The following is a 16767-nucleotide window of genomic DNA, read 5'->3' as shown; positions in this document are numbered from 1 at the left end:
ACGATCGGTTTGTGTGAGAAACCGAACAGTATTTATATCATTTTTTACCTCTAATACACCACTATGTCCAACTGTCTTTGGGCATGCGCACGGCATCCGGTGAGCCTCATTAAACCACCTGAAAATACACTTACAATCCACTTTTGTGTTCTTCTGTGCCACCTCTTTAGTACAAATTTGTTTAATACTGATTTCATTTGATTGGTAACTTATTCTTATTCTACTTGTTTTTATTCTGTTGTTTTAATTAGAAATTTAAAAAAAGATGATAAATATAATTTTTTGAATTTGACAAAAAGATGACACTTTTAGTTTTCTAACTTACGTTAGAAAAATGCCATTACAAAGGTAAAAACAAAATTCCCTGTAAATCACTTTAAGGAGTCAAATATCTCGTAATGAGAAGGCTAATATTTGATAAGAATTTTTGATTATTGATTAGATGGTGCTCCTAAACAGAAAAGTAAGCGTAGAGCCCTGTTTAACCACTTTTTATTCATTTAAAAATGTAGAAATTCTTTCAAATTTAAATCTTCTACAAGAATTACAGCAAAAACCAGTTTGATGTAAGAATATATATTTTTATCAATATTTCAGAAATTCAAAATTCCTTTGAACACGACTGCTCAAAATGGTCTAAATTTATGAAACCTACACATTCAAAACCTCATTACTCTGAAATTTTTAATGTAAATGTTAAGTGTAAGTGAAATGTTATGTAGGCCTACTGTAAGAGGTGTTTCATGACGCTACATATGCTGGGGTGTGAATTTGATAGGTGCTTGATATAAAATAAATGGTGCTTTAAAAAGTCCTTGAAAGTCCTTGAATCTGGTATTCATGAAAGAGTGGGAACCCTGCTTACCATCTGCACGGTACAGATGTACTCAAACCTGCCCTCAGTGTCTCAAATATGTCCACAGTGCCTGTGTGTGTCTTCAATGAAAACATACAAGAAGCAGTGCAAAAAAAGTTTCCTGGAGAAACATGCATTCAGGTTGCCAATACAGTGACCTGCCATGGCACCACTTACTCAGTGGGAATGATTTTGCCATATGGATCCACTGGAGGGCTTTCAAATTTTGTTGAACTGAATCTAATCCTTCTTGTGCACAGCTGCCCTGTATTTGTTGTCAAGTGTCTACACTCATGGCACAGTGAGCACCTTAGGGCTTTTGAATTGGAATCCACCAGACAAGTGACAGTCCTTGAATAACTGGAATTGACAGACTCCTATCCACTTGCAGCATACACTGTTGAGCAAAAGTGATTTGTCAACCTGAAGCGTCACATACCTATACAAGATTAGGTATCTATATACATTATATATTGACATGTTTTCAATTGTCCCTAAATCCTCAATTTACTGTCATAATTTACACTCACATGGCTATTCAATTTCACGGGATCTGAAACAAATGCAAAACAGTACCAGTTTCTAACAGTGTTAGGAAGTTAGCTGCAGATAAAACTCCAGCAAAAAAATGGAAAAAAGCAAAGAAATCTGAGGTTAACTACCTCCCGCCTCACCCTCAAGGCAAAACTGATGCATCCCTTGAAAAGGAGAGAGTAGAGCTTCTCTATGAGTACAAGAAGAGAGACAACAACAGAGTCATTAATGAAATGATGTCAAAAACCTTCTCATTGCGTCGTAAAGATGTAATCCAGAAACTACCTGTGATCGACTTAAATGCTCGATGGCCTGCCCTGTTTGAGTTTTCCCAGGTATGTAGAACATTTGAATACTTTTCTGATTACTTTTGGAATGCAGTGCTTTGCCTGACAAGGTGGCAGTAGTATGGCATTTGCTGAAACCAAGCTGTTAACTTAATTAAACTCAAACCAAGCACTTGAATGAACTTTCATCTGGTGTAGCATCTCTTGCCAGACGTCGGACCACCTAAATGTTGTTCTTTGTGTATTTCTAGGGTTACTTTATCTATTTGAATCGGTTTCTCTTTCTCTGTGTCTCTAATTCTTTTCTCTCAGTATCTAATGATATTTGTCCATCTCTCTCTGTCTCTTTGGCAGATCGAGGAGGAATTCCGAAGGATCACAATGAAGCCACTACAGTCCACATTCCTAGGGAAGTTGGACAAATACACACCTAAATTGTTGAGTCTATACAGGATGAAGGGAGGAGCTGTAGGGAAGAAACTTGATGAGACCCTTGACATCATAAATGAGGCATGTACTTTTAATATTATAGCAGTTAGTTTAATGTTGTAACATTCTGATATCTGTACTGAAGATAATCAGAGGCCTCATTATCTAGCTTGGTGAAAAGACAGAGGAGTTAATAAGTGAAGTGACATGTGGCCAAGTATGGTGACCCATACTCGGAATTAGTGCTCTGCATTTATCCCAAGTGCACACACACAGCAGTGAACACACACACACCGTGAACACACACCCGGAGCAGTGGGCAGCCATTTTTTTGCTGTGGCGCCTGGGGAGCAGTTGGGGGTTTGGTGCCTTGCTCAAGGGCACCTCAGTCATGGTATTGAAGGAGGGAGAGAGCGCTGTACATTCACTCCCCCCACCTACAATCCCTGCCGGTACTAGACTCGAACCGACAACCTTTGGGTTACGAGTCCGACTCTCTAACCATTAGGCCACGACTTCCCCTAATAAAGGACTACCAGGTAAAGAAAATATATTTCTGCCCTCTCACTTGTTATGAATGCATACTGAAGGATTCTCACATTTATTTTTTGATTTATGTATACACGGCTCTCTCCACAGAAATATTTTTCAATTCACACTAGATAGTTATTGTTTATAAATTTCTGATGCGCACACACATTTCATGGCTTAAATCACAACACCGCTCAAAACTACCACAGCAACCATGTAATCCCACCCAGATCCCGACAACACACAGCACACTCTTTGAGTGACTTTTGGGCACAAAGTATACATAAATATATTCAAATTCAAATTTACCACAGCAACCACGTAATCCCACCCAGATTTCTGTTTAGATGGAGAGTAAAGACCTACACTCTTAAAAATAAAGGTGCTTCACGATGCCATAGAAGAACCCTTTTGTCTAAATGGTTCCATAAAGAACCTTTAACATCTGAAGAACCTTTCTGTTTCACAAAAGGTTCTTTGTGGCAAAAGAAGGTTCTTCAGATTATAAAAAGGTAAGAAAGAGATGGTTCTTTAAAGAACCTTTGACTGAATGGTTTTTTGTGGAACCAAAAATGGTTCTTCTATGGCATCACTTGAAGAACCTTTTGAAGCACCTTTATTTTTAAGAGTGTATATGCATTCTTTACATTAGCAAACAAAAATGAGGTTTAATTCTCTCTGGTATGTTTCACAGATTTGTGATGACGATGATGCTGCAGTCATCCAAGAGGACCTCTCTTCATTTGTGCTCAACATCTTTGTGGTCAGCAAAGCCAGGGAAGGAGGTCACAAGAAGCAAGCAGGAATAGCCATCGAGGGAACAGAGGTCCTTTTTGGTATTCCCAGTGTAGCCCATGCTTGCACCTACCTAATGGGCCTTATTTATGCTTTGGAAGTAAGCTATCCAAAGAAACTGAAATACACGTTCAAGGTTTTCCAGAAGATCTTCCTGGAGCTGGAGGACATTAACAAAAAAATGTCCTCCAAAGTCAGCTTACTGGCCTAAAAGCCATACAGACATTGTTGAAGGTAGAGGGTTTGAGTTAGGTCCCTCTGTTAAAGTTTAAAAGTTCAATTCCTCAGGTTCTCCTAATGCACTTTCTCGAGTTGAACTACTACATTTTCATATATTGAAAAGCCTGTTGACTTTTGCCGTTTATCTAAGGTGATTTTGGACGTTTTTTAAAACATTTGTTTCTTATTTAATTGGTTCCACATTGTTTGCTGATTTTTACTTTATTTAAACTTTGTGTCATTTATTGATTTTATTTGACATTCGTTTTGCTAATAAACGTTCTACGTTTCTTATTTATTTGGTTATATATTATACATGTTTACTTATTTCCAGTTTTGTATACCTATTAAACTTTATGTAAGTTATTTGTTATTTTATATTAGGCATAGCCTGCCCGATAGCATGGTGTATTTTTATTTGTTTTGTTAATAAAAGTTCTATGTTTTATATACAGGCTAAAGTGAGTTTGACGTTGTATTTTGTTGTTGCATTCAAGCAACTGACGCCGAACTGCCGCTAATTCGAAAGTGAAAGTAAAATGCGCACGGCGCTTTTAAGCTATTTGAAAGCGAGGAAAAGAGGGAAAATTCAAACGAACAATTGCTTTACTCCGAAATGCTGCTATTTGAAAGTGAAAGTAAAATGCGCACACCGCTTTTACAAGATATTTCAATGCGAAGAAATGCAAGGAAAATAGAGGGAATGCCCGGCCCCCCGGTGTTGTCACACGTCAATTAACCGGTGGGAAAATTTCCTCACCGTCACAACCCTACTAAAAGCCATACACATTTGAGTTGGGTCCCTCTGTTAAAGATTTACAGTGCACTTTCTGAGGTTCTTTCAATGCACTTTCTCAAGTTACACAATTACTGTTTCATATAGGGACTATGTTTGTGAGTCTGTTAATGTTTAATGTGCATTGGAAGGAAAGATGACTTAAAAAGTGAGAAACGTGACTCATGGAAAAATATTTTGCTCTGTGAATTTATATCAGTAGAAACCCAAAGAAACTGAAATGTAGGTTTCTTAGAAGATCTGCTCCATTTTCACAAGTGGATCGTGTTTGTGAGCTTGTTGTTTTAAAGTCTCGAGAGCATGTTACTGTTACTGTTAAGGAACAAAAAACACAATTGTATAGAAAATATTCAGTACAATGTAAATTTTTATTATTGGAAAAAAGTCCTTACCGAAAGTGTTCAGTCATTTAAAATGTTTTGAAATAGAAGTTAAACATCCGGTTGGTATGTTGAGACTGACAGATGTCCATTTAATATTATGGGCAACCCTTTGCCACAGCATGCATATATTGAGATGTATTGAGTGGATTAAGGTAAAATTTTGTGAGCATGTTCTTGAAATTGAGAGAATAAAGCCTGTCAACTTTGACTTAAAGGGGTGGTTGACTGTTTTTTTTCTAGGCTTGATTGTGTTTATGGGGTGCAGTCTAACATGTGTTAATGCTTCGTTTGTTAAAAAACGCATTATTTTTCACATAATTTACCTTTATTGCACACCGCTCTGTCCCTTCTCCTCTGAACGCGCTGATCATTTCCTGCTTTTATGAAGCCCCTCCCTCAGAAATACACAATGGGCTCTGTTTGGTTAGCTGGCCCAGTGTGTTGTGATTGGCTAAACCGCCTCTAGCACGTGTCTAAACGTCCCGCCCCTCAACATAGCGGCATGTGCTCCGCATGTATTGTAAACAATGACGTTGTCTATATTGCTTATCAATTTGAGCCCGATTGAGAAGCAGAGGATATTACTGAAGAGGATCGAGTAGAACCTGTGCAAGCACAGCTTTTAATGGTAGGCCTAAGATTTTTGTTTGTTGTTGTCTCATACTTTTAGATACGCTGTGATTTGTAAATGCTACTGCTTCTGTTAGCTTTTAATATACGGTTTTATCCTGATTAAAGCTTTAATACAGTTCGGCAACCGCACGCGCGTCCATGTATAACGCGTCTCATAGCTATAGTATGTGAAAATAAGTATTCACTGAGCTGATGATCTGAATGAGAGAGAGAGAGACAGAGAGAGATGCAGAGCGTGTGCTGAGCAGAACGAGGCCAGGCACAGGATGAGAACGCTGCTTTAGAACATTGATTTTGAAACTTGTGAATCCATTAGAATTGTTAGAAGACAGAATCGCGATTCATATATGAACAGATTTTTACATGCACCTCTAGTTTTCTCTTCCTCTTCTCTAAAGCAGCTTTGCTGTGTGTTCCCGGAGGCGGGGTTTATGTAAAATTCTGGGTTCTTGACGTAACGGACCTGGGAAGTAACTCGTTGTAGTCCCTTACCAGTCATTTTTGTAGGCATTAAACTGCCAGAATTAAAAAAAAGATATCTCCGGAAGCATTGAACTTTCAGCTTCATAACTTTGCAGATATAGTTTATGATCAAACAGCAACATTACACACTAACTAACATTAAAAAAGTGAAATCGCAATCAACCACCCCTTTAATAAGCTTTCCTCTAGCATCACCATGAAGCGCAATTTTCTACTGTACACAATGTCTTAATCGGTGAGGTGTGTGTGTGTGTGTGTGTATATTTATTTATTTTATATTGACCCTGTCGGTTTTACTATCAAATGGCCAAAATGTCAGCTTTATGCAATGTAATAACTAGATTTCCATATTTGATGAGTACATACTACTAATATTCCGTTGACAAGTACCAGTGGTTAAATAGTAAATAAATAACTTTCAGTAGAAATACTCAGTTGCTAATTAGAAAATTTGAGTACATGTAACTTAAAAATAAACTGACAAATTTGGAAAAACAAAGTAGATCCCCCTTGAAATTTGGAACATGGAAATTAAATTAAGTTGAATTCAATCAAAAATACACATTTAGAACTCAAAGTTCTGTAGATCACACACACACAAAAAAGACTAAATAAATACTAAAATAGATTTACTTTGTGTAAACATTCTTTCAACAGACAGAAAAATTAAGTAGTTTTTACAAAGACTAGTCTTGTTTGATCTACATAATAAATTTATGCAAAAAAATTAATCATATGTTTGATGTAGTAATCGAGCAGAAAATTATCATCAGTGATAGTTTGTGATTCATTGTTTTATTTTTTTATTTCTTATGAAAACACAGCAACAAAGACAAACACGCTTATATTAAATGAAGAAATGAAACTTTTATTAACAAAACGTGCACTTTTGGATCATAGTGTCTCGCATGGTGTCTCGTACATACAATTTATTCATTTATTTGATTATTTTTCCATTTTTTTGTCTATTTATATTTACATGTGTGTATTTTTTATTCTCGTCTTATTTTTATTTTCTGTGTGTTGTTGTTGTCTCTGTGAACTGGAAGCTTATGACACTAAAATCTGGCAATAAATCTCTTGCTGATTCTGATCACGTGACCAAACCCCCGGCTTTATTTCTCAGCCCCCCTGCTCAAAATACGTTCCCTCGGCTATGGCTGTACCGGATCCTGCAAGAGACAAGCAGGTAAAGAGAGCAGTGCGATGCCTTTGAAAGAAGAAAATACATACATAAATACAATGTTTGTTACATGTTCATTTAAAAAGTCTTTTGTGTAAAGTTTGACATGATACTGTCTGGGCTGAACCTGAATAAACTGGTTTAAAGCACCTTAGAAAAAAAGTTTCATTGCAACTAATTTGGCATGTGAAATAGGCGTAGCTGTGCTGGTGACGCGTACTGTTGCTGGCATTTAACATTTGCCACAATCATTAAAGGAATTTATAGTTGAATTGCTTTGGGGACTTTTACATAAATTACATCAACCTGAGCACTTCTGGTTTGTCTAGTTCATCACTAAACAAACATTCTGTTCTCAGCCTGAGGCTTATTCATTTCACTTTTGCTGCGAAAAGGCTTTTATATTTGCCAAAAATAGAACTTTTTTATTTTAAAAACAAGCAAGCCCTGTCCAGATTTAAAAAGTAGCGCAAAAGTAACGTAACGCATTACTTTCCATAAAAAGTAACTAAGTAACGTAATTAGTTACTTTTTTATGGAGTAACGCAATATTGTAATGCATTACTTTTATAAGTAACTTTCCCCAACACTGCTAATAACCAAGATTTTATGCCTCTTGAGCACCAAATAACAATGACTTCAACAAAATATTGGGTTTTAAAAAATGTGAATTTTATTTTTCCAGACATTAAACATGAATAACATTTATTTGACTTTAAGTAGGATAACATTACACATTTCTTACCACTGAATTAAAGATGATGTTCTTCTCTCTTTTGGTCAGTAAAAAAAACCAACCTCTCCGTTTTCTTCAATTAGACATGTCAAATCTCTCTGAAATCACAATAGAATTTACTCTCCTATATATTAATTATAAGTATTTATTCAATAAAGACATCAATAAACGAATGCTAGTCACTTAGTAAAAACGAAATAACCGTTAATTTTTAAATCATGAGTGTGCACGACTTTATGTGGAAGACAGGAGAAAAGCGTGTGCAGATCAGAAGCAAACAAGCCCAGTGCTTATGATATGCTTTTCAGACTACACTTAACCTTGGCTTAATTTCAGCTATAAAGTTGGAATTATATTATCATTATAATGCGATTTGACTAGTTTGATGTCTACACTTTATTAAAAGCTTATTTCAGACATGAAATTCTGCAAAAATAGTTTGTTTATGATTAAAAATAAACAAATAAAATAATGAAATACACATTTCAGCATTAGAATAATCAGAAACATCTGCTAAGTTTTAATTAGTTTACATGGTTATGACAACTAAAGATAACCTGCAGGGAACGTTCTGGGAATGTTCTCTCTAGGTTATGAAAATAAATCTAAAAATAACGTTCCCTTTAGTTTATAAAAATAAAATTAAAAATAACCTACAGGGAATGTTCTGGGGTTCCTGCAAGAGACAAGCAGGTAAAGAGAGCAGTGCGATGCCTTTGAAAGAAGAAAATACATACATAAATACAATGTTTTGTTACATGCTCATTTAAAAAGTATTTTGTGTAAAGTTTGACATGATATTGTCTGGCCTGAGCCAGCGTAAACTGGTTTAAAGCACCTTAAAAAAAAAGTTTAATTGCAACTTATTTGGCATGGGAAATAGGTGTAGCTGTGCTGGTGGCAAGACACGTACTGTTGCTGGCATTTAACATTTGCCACAATCATTAAAGGAAATTACAGTTAAATTAATTTGGGGACTTTTACATACATGAAATGCTTCGTCTGTGTGCATTGAATTTATTTAATACACAAGTTTCACAATTTGAGTTGAATTACTGAAATAAACTTTTCCACGACATTCTAATTTATTGAGATGCACCTGTATTTCTCTTCTCAACCTGAGCACTTCTGGTTTGTCTAGTTCATCTCTAAACAAACATTCTGTTTAAAAATGACATGACCTTGTGACTGTGGATCAAAAGAGGACTTCTGAAGAATGTCCAATCGGATCTTTTTCATAGAATGGAAACAGTGTACAAGTCCCCCCCCATTATTTTTTTCAGAAATGGAAGTAACTCCAAATGTTGCGTGTTTGTAATTTTAATATTTTTATCTATAGGCCTATACAGCAAAACTACAGAGCTTCCAGTAGGTTATTTTATGGAGCTGTAAACACGGGAATCTCCGACTGCATGCAATCTTTGAGTAACACCCAATTCATATATCAAACTAGGCTATATGTTATTAAATTGTACATAGGCTATATATCAGATTATTTTATTTACTAGTTTCATGTTTGTGTTTATCCCGTTTTTTCCCCCGTTGCATCTGAAAATTACTTTCAGAAACTTTTTTTTTTTTCAAAGCAAAGCCCCCCCCCCCCCCCCAAAAAAAAGCTATAAAAAGCAACATAAAAGCATGCAGTGTTACTTAATATTGAAAATCTTCTGCAGCCATCAGGTATAATGAACATTACTGTATACTAACCTGAGAACCATTTTCTCTGATAATATTTCAGCAATCATTGTATGTTTTTCCATCAGCTGTTTGGAATAAGATCTAGTGATGTCACGTTCGCGAATGAGTCACTCTGGCTGCATTTACACAGATCTGGATGCCCAAATCTGATTTTTTTGACTAGCCTATATCCGATTTTTTGAAGACCTGCTTATTACACCTTCTTTGTATCCGATATCTGCATTTACACTACAGTACACAGGCTTAACTTGACGTGGCTCAATGCATTAGACAGTGATATTAAAAGACCAAACTCTGCACACACTATTAATAAAGCATACTTTGTATTGAAAAGCAGATGAGATTTCACCCGAATGAATAGAGTCTCCACAAAAGTTAGCAATAGATTGAAGCACTCGTCTGTGCATGAGTCACTGATAACAGCGGCAACGAGCACTCAGCATGATTTTAAAAGCAACACATTTCAGCGCCAGATCACCTCTTATTTAACACAAACGAACGAAATGAATACTCTGCTAGTCAACTAGAGATGTTTCATTTGTAATAGATATATCTATACAGCGAGATGTTTCAAAAACATTTGACATCCATCACAGACAGGGGAATATCCGGTCTATCCGCTTACATGGCAGACGCAAATGCACATATCCGATTCATATCAGATTTATTTCCACATATGAATGAGGCCTGAAACCGATCTGAGTGGGCCTATATCGGAATCCATGTGATTTTTTCCTGCTTACACGGTCGTGGGCGATATCCGATCTGTGCCACATGGGAGGGAAAAAATATCGGAATTGGGTCACTTGAACAGTGGCGGTTCTAGAGGGATTTCAACTCAAGGGGGGGGGGGATTGTTATGAAAAATAACAATTTCAACTCAAATTAATGTTTCATCATGTTTAATTTATTTAGTCAAATATGTGTATATTGTAGTGTGATAATGATCAATAAGGATAACACATTTTTAGTATCTATATGACACATATGTACATACAAATCCCATCTAGGCACTTTTCTGCATCTGTAAATTATGACACATATACAGTACTGCAAACGTCTTAGCCCACTAGTATTTTACCTACAAAAAAAGGTTTAAAGCCAGTTATTTCTATCTTTTGCTGTAGTGTATCAGTAGGAAATATCAGTTTACATGTCCAAACATTCATTTTGCCATTAATTGTAATAATCCAGTGAGATATTTGTCTGACAACAGCCAGTGCTCCACACAGAGATCTGATCTGATCATCATCCAGTCTGTCTGGAATGACATGAAAAAACTGACACAGACTAAACTCTGGACAATTAATAGCAAAATTAATGTTTAGAAATGTAAACTGATATTTCCACTGACACACTACAGCAAAAGATAGAAATAACTTACTTTTTTGCACAGTACTGTACATATAACACAAATCAAACATATCCACAAATCAACATCAGTCATCTGAAAATGTGTTTATGATCATCTGTAACATCATGTATTCATAGAAGCTGTATTCGCCAGTTTTTGTGGTCCCTTGCAAACAAATCAACAAATTCATCAAGATTCAATTCATTTGCCCGCTTGGATTCAATACTTAAAACACCCAAGTTGCTCACTCGCTCATCTGCCATAGTAGATCTCAGATGTGTCTTGACTAGTTTTAGAGTGGAGAAGCTCCTTTCACAAGATGATGTACTGATTGGAATTGCAACACTGATTTTGCAAAGTTTAAAGAGCTCAAAAAAGACCTCACTATAAGGTTCCATAAATGATGCCAGCTCCACTATACTTGAGAGCCTCTGCATACCTTGTTTTATTTTTCTGTCTAGAATCCTTCTGAACTGATGTATTTCATGCCCCAAATCCTCAATATTTGAGCTATACATTCTACCCAAAGAATAGAGGACATCTTCTTTGAGAAAGGCATCACATTTGGGATTTAGGGCTTGAATGCCATTCATAATATTACACTTCTGGTTAGAGAACCGTCTGCTGAGCTCAGAAAGCATTTGGTCTATCACTGGGTAAAAAAAGGAAGAACAGAAACCACCTTTACTTGCATCTGCCCTTCTCCCACCAGTTGTAGAGAGAACACAATGTCCACTAAATTGTAAACTTAGCTGTGTCTGCCTTTTTTCATTTAGTTGTTCTGAAATGTTACACTTTCCAGCTATATATATTATTTCAGTCCAAAGACCATCAAAAAATGACTCATTTCTGTACTCAAGCAAGGTCTGAGTCAAGGCTTGAACTGAATCTACAGCCTTTGAAAGATCAAGTGATGATGACTGCAACATATCTGAAAGGAGTCTTGCTTCTCCAAATATTTTACATAGCGTAAGAAGATGTACAATGAATTTCAAGTCTAACTCTGCAAGCAGACCTTGTGCTTCAACTGACCTGTCACCATTGTGTTCCTTAACTACCTCCTGCAGAACTCTCTTAATGGCAGGCAATCTATCCAAAGTATGACGCAGTGAAATATAACGACATGCTCACCGAGTATCACTTAGTCTCTGAGGTTCTCTAGGAGCACCTTCAAACATTTCTCTTTGTACAGCAAGCCATTTTTTGTGCACATGTGACCCCGACATGAACGCATAAAGCCTTTTCTACAGTGAGAAAAATCTGCCTCAAGGATTGCTTTGACTGTGTCGACTAGTACCAAATTTAGGCAGTATGTGCTACAGTGAATGTAAAAGGCATGCTTTGCCACATCTTTAATTCGTGCCTGTACACCTGCATGCTTTCCGCTCATAACAGCGCGTGCCATCATAGGATTGGCCTACTAAATTGTCTCTGTATTCTAGACCATGGCTTTCTAACATGTGGATAATCTTTTTAGTAAGCCCAGCTGCGTTTACCTGATCAGCCGATTCAAAATGGAGAAAACTCTCATGGATGGCTCCACTATAATAGTACCTGAGTACCAAGGATATCTGCTTCTTTTTTAATGTCTTGTGTTTCATCAGCCATAATACTGAAGACTTCTATTATTTTTGTTCTAACCATATCAGCCAAACAACTAAGAACCTAATTCTGAATTGCTTTGCTGGTGTATTTGGCATTAGGGATAGAATGCAACCTTTTTTTCAAAGTTTTGTCGTGTTTGGCAATTGTTTCCAAGATTGCTATGAAGTTACCCCTGTTGTCTGATTCTGCCGACTCATCGTGTCCCCTTTGTGCAATGTTCTGTGTGGCTGTTAGTAGTAGTACTTCAGCGATTGTTTTCATATATTCCCTGTTGTCTTTAATCTGCTTGTCGTGTTCTTTGTTTAAGACATTTAGCAAAGTTCTGTTGTTTTTCACTGCTGTCTCATAGTCTTTCCATGCAACCATGGCTTGCTTGTGGCGCTCTGATCTTGCATGAATTCTAAATCCTCCTTCCTTGTAGGTTGCCTTCTTCCAGTTTTTGAAACCACTCTCAAAAGCTGACTCTGGGCTATTGGGAGGGCTAAAATGTCGACAGGCATAACAATATGCTGTGTTTAATAATGTCGACAGGCATAACAATATGCTGTGTCTAATATTCTCGAGTACTCAAGCCAGGGATGAATATTGTACCATTCTGCTTTGAAGCTCCTCTTCCTGTCCCCCATTAGTGTCTTTGGATATGTAGTTAAGAGTGGCTGCACAGGTGGATAATCTATACTCTTTGAGATATCTGTGTAAGAGGAAAGAGACATAGTTATAGTTATATAGTTAATAATTATTTAGCATTCCATAGCTACAGTGGTGTAAAAAAGTGTTGGCCCCCTTCCTGATTTCTTATTTTTTTGCATGTTTATCACACTTTAATGTTTCAGATCATCAAACAAATTTAAATATTAGTCAAAGATAACACAAGTAAACACAACATGCAGTTTTTAAATTAATGTTTTTATTATTAAGGGAAAACAAAAACCAAAACTACATGGCCCTGTGTGAAGAAGTGTTTGCCCCCCTGTTAAAATTGTGGTTTATCACACCTGAGTTCAATTTCTTTAGCCACACCCAGGCCTGATTACTGCCACACCTGTTTGCAATCAAGAAATCTCTTAAATAGGACCTGTCTGACAAAGTGAAGTAGACCAAAAGATCCTCAAAAGCTAGACATCATGCCGAGATCCAAAGAAATTCAGAAACAAATGAGAAAGAAAGTAATTGAGATCTATCAGTCTGGAAAAGGGTATAAAGCCATTTCTAAAGCTTTGGGACTCCAGCGAATCACAGTGAGAGCCATTATTCACAAATGGCAAAAACATGGCACAGTGGAGAACCTTCCCAGGAGTGGCCGGCTGACCAAAATTACCCCAAGATCACAGCAACGACTCATCCAAGAGGTCACAAAAGACCCCACAACAACATCCAAAGAACTGCAGGCCTCACTTGCCTCAGTTAAGGTCAGTGTTCATGACTCCACCATAAGAAAGAGACTGGGCAAAAATGGTCTGCATGGCAGAGTTCCAAGACGAAAACCGCTGCTGAGCAAAAAGAACATAAAGGCTCGTCTCAGTTTTGCCAGAAAACATCTTGATGATCCCCAAGACTTTTGGGAAAATACTCTGTGGACTGACGAGACAAAAGTTGAACTTTTTGGAAGGTGTGTGTCCCATTACGTCTGGCGTAAAAGTAACACTGCATTTCAGAAAAAGAACGTCATACCAACAGTAAAATATGGTGGTGGTAGTGTGATGGTCTGGGGCTGTTTTGCTGCTTCAGGACCTGGAAGACTTGCTGTGATAAATGGAACCATGAATTCTGCTGTTTACCAAAAAATCCTGAAGGAGAATGTCCAGCCATCTGTTCGTGACCTCAAGCTGAAGCGAACTTGGGTTCTGCAGCAGGACAATGATCCAAAACACACCAGCAAGTCCACCTCTGAATGGCTGAAGAAAAACTAAATAAAGACTTTGGTGTGGCCTAGTCAAAGTCCTGACCTGAATCCTATTGAAATGCTGTGGCATGACCTTAAAAAGGAATTCATGCTCGAAAACCCTCCAAAGACAAAAGTTTAACTTTTTGGAAGGTGTGTGTCCCATTACGTCTGGCGTAAAAGTAACACTGCATTTCAGAAAAAGAACATCATACCAACAGTAAAATATGGTGGTGGTAGTGTGATGTCTGGGGCTGTTTTGCTGCTTCAGGACCTGGAAGACTTGCTGTGATTAAATGGAACCATGAATTCTGCTGTTTACCAAAAAATCCTGAAGGAGAATGTCCGGCCATCTGTTCGTGACCTCAAGCTGAAGCGAACTTGGGTTCTGCAGCAGGACAATGATCCAAAACACACCAGCAAGTCCACCTCTGAATGGCTGAAGAAAAACAAAATGAAGACTTTGGAGTGGCCTAGTCAAAATCCTGACCTGAACCCTATTGAGATGCTGTGGCATGACCTTAAAAAGGCGGTTCATGCTCGAAAACCCTCCAATGTGGCTGAATTACAACAATTCTAGATGAGGGGACCAAAATTCCTCCACAGCGCTCATTGCAAGTTATCGCAAACGCTTGACTGCAGTTGTTGCTGCTAAGGGTGGCCCAACCAGTTATTAGGTTTAGGGGGCAAACACTTTTTCACACAGGGCCATGTAGTTTTGGATTTTGTTTTTCCCTTAATAATAAAAAGCTTCATTTAAAAACTGCATGTTGTGTTCACTTGTGTTATCTTTGACTAATATTTACATTTGTTTGATGATCTGAAACATTAAAGTGTGACAAACATGCAAAAAAATTAGAAATCAGGAAGGGGGCCAACACTTTTTCACACCACTGTATTTGTCAAGCTCAAATTATTTAACAAAAAATGTTTATGGAAAAACAAAAAGAGCTAAAGCTGAGTATTCTCATCTCAATCAGCCTAACATGTCTATAGATAACTGGCCTATAGTGACTGGCAATGTTAAGGTCCATAACACACCTGACGGTTCAGATGAAGTGCTTGTAGATGCACAGGGCTTCTCTTGCTCACACTCTGCCTCACCTCTTTTCTCTTTTTGCTCTAGATGTTCAGTGCTCTCACTCTCCAGGTTGCTGTCTGCCTGCTCTCTGTCTCCAGGCCTCCTGACTCTCTCCGCAACTAAATCACCTTGCTGATGGGCTCTCTGTTCTTCTGGACTTTCTTCTTTCTCTAAACTTTCATGTATTTCTGTCTCTTTTTCACAAGCATCTTCTCTCTCCAGTCTTGACTGATCATGATCTTTATTTTTCTTACTAAAGAAGGACATTATGTCCTTTGGATTTTTTCTCTTCATTTTAACTACAAAAGCGAAAAGGATGAAAATGTAAATGAAAGTGTACATGAAAACAGAAGCTCACTCAAATATCCAACCATTATTTACAAGCTGTTACACACCCATCTGACTTTCTAAAGATATAATGAAAGGAAGCATGCAAAATAAAAGGAAATAGTGATTCTGACTGTGATGGACTGTCAGGCTCAAAAAGGGGGCAACAAACCCCACACAAATAATCAACACACAGTAAAGAATAAGTAATATTGATTACTTTTACCATTATTTTATGATATTTTGTCCTTTTTTGAGCATGACAGAACAGAAAAATCATAAGCTGGCACGACATTAGAGATATTTAATTTAAAATTTTGGTCAGATTATTCCTCTAAATCTAAATTCTGGACTTATAAAAGACTTACCAGATTTTGTCTTTGCACAGTCGCGTCTGCTTCATATCATCAAGTTACTAAAAAGGCAAGAAATCAATGTAGGGCAAAACCGGACAATACAAATTAACGTTAAATATTGAAATCTACATTTCTTTAACGTGTTACATCTGTTCTATGGTAGCTGCTGACTCTTTGCTAAGTTTGCAAAGTCATGATTGCTTGATATGTAGTTTTGTAACGTCTAATATTAGATAATTTAATAGTGTTTTTCACTTCGTGAACATGACAAATAAAATATTTTCATTACCTGTATCTTTTTGTTGTTGTTATGTAGCTCTGACAATATGTGAAGATCCTCCTCGCTGAAGCATGCGGTCTTAATTTGATTTCCTCTTGACATAAAAGTTGGCACAATTAATTATTCTGATTACTGCCACCCACAGGACAAACTGTGCATTGCTTTGGTGTGATACAATTTGTTGTGTGATACGATTCCAAATTTAGGGGGGCCAGAGGGGGGGCCAAGCTTGTTGACACGGGAGCACTGCCCCCCCCCCCCTCCCCCCCCCCCCCCTGAACGCCCCAGGCCCCAAATGGGGCTCTTTTGTCCGGATTTA

At 37.3% G+C, this 16767-nt stretch overlaps 1 protein-coding gene across 1 annotated transcript; it reads left to right on the top strand.

The window, feature by feature from the left end:
• The first annotated feature begins 83 nt into the window (after positions 1 to 83).
• On the top strand, positions 84 to 3643 carry LOC107563011 (uncharacterized). Its single transcript, XM_016247782.1, has 4 exons — positions 84 to 99; positions 1430 to 1725; positions 2032 to 2187; positions 3332 to 3643. Exons 1-4 carry the CDS (start codon positions 84 to 86, stop codon positions 3641 to 3643), a joined length of 780 nt encoding a protein of 259 aa, XP_016103268.1.
• Positions 3644 to 16767: the final 13124 nt, after the last annotated feature.

This window comes from Sinocyclocheilus grahami, unplaced genomic scaffold (assembly GCF_001515645.1).
Source record: "Sinocyclocheilus grahami isolate Dianchi unplaced genomic scaffold, SAMN03320097.WGS_v1.1 scaffold854.1, whole genome shotgun sequence".
Taxonomy (NCBI): Eukaryota; Metazoa; Chordata; class Actinopteri; order Cypriniformes; family Cyprinidae; genus Sinocyclocheilus; species Sinocyclocheilus grahami.
This window is presented reverse-complemented; position numbering and strand designations above follow the sequence as displayed.

Excerpts from the sequence above, each read along its gene's own strand:
- LOC107563011 (XM_016247782.1), top strand. Across the intron at positions 1,726-2,031 it reads CCCTGTTTGAGTTTTCCCAG|ATCGAGGAGGAATTCCGAAG; the intron begins GTATGTAGAACA and ends TCTCTTTGGCAG. Across the intron at positions 2,188-3,331 it reads CCCTTGACATCATAAATGAG|ATTTGTGATGACGATGATGC; the intron begins GCATGTACTTTT and ends TATGTTTCACAG.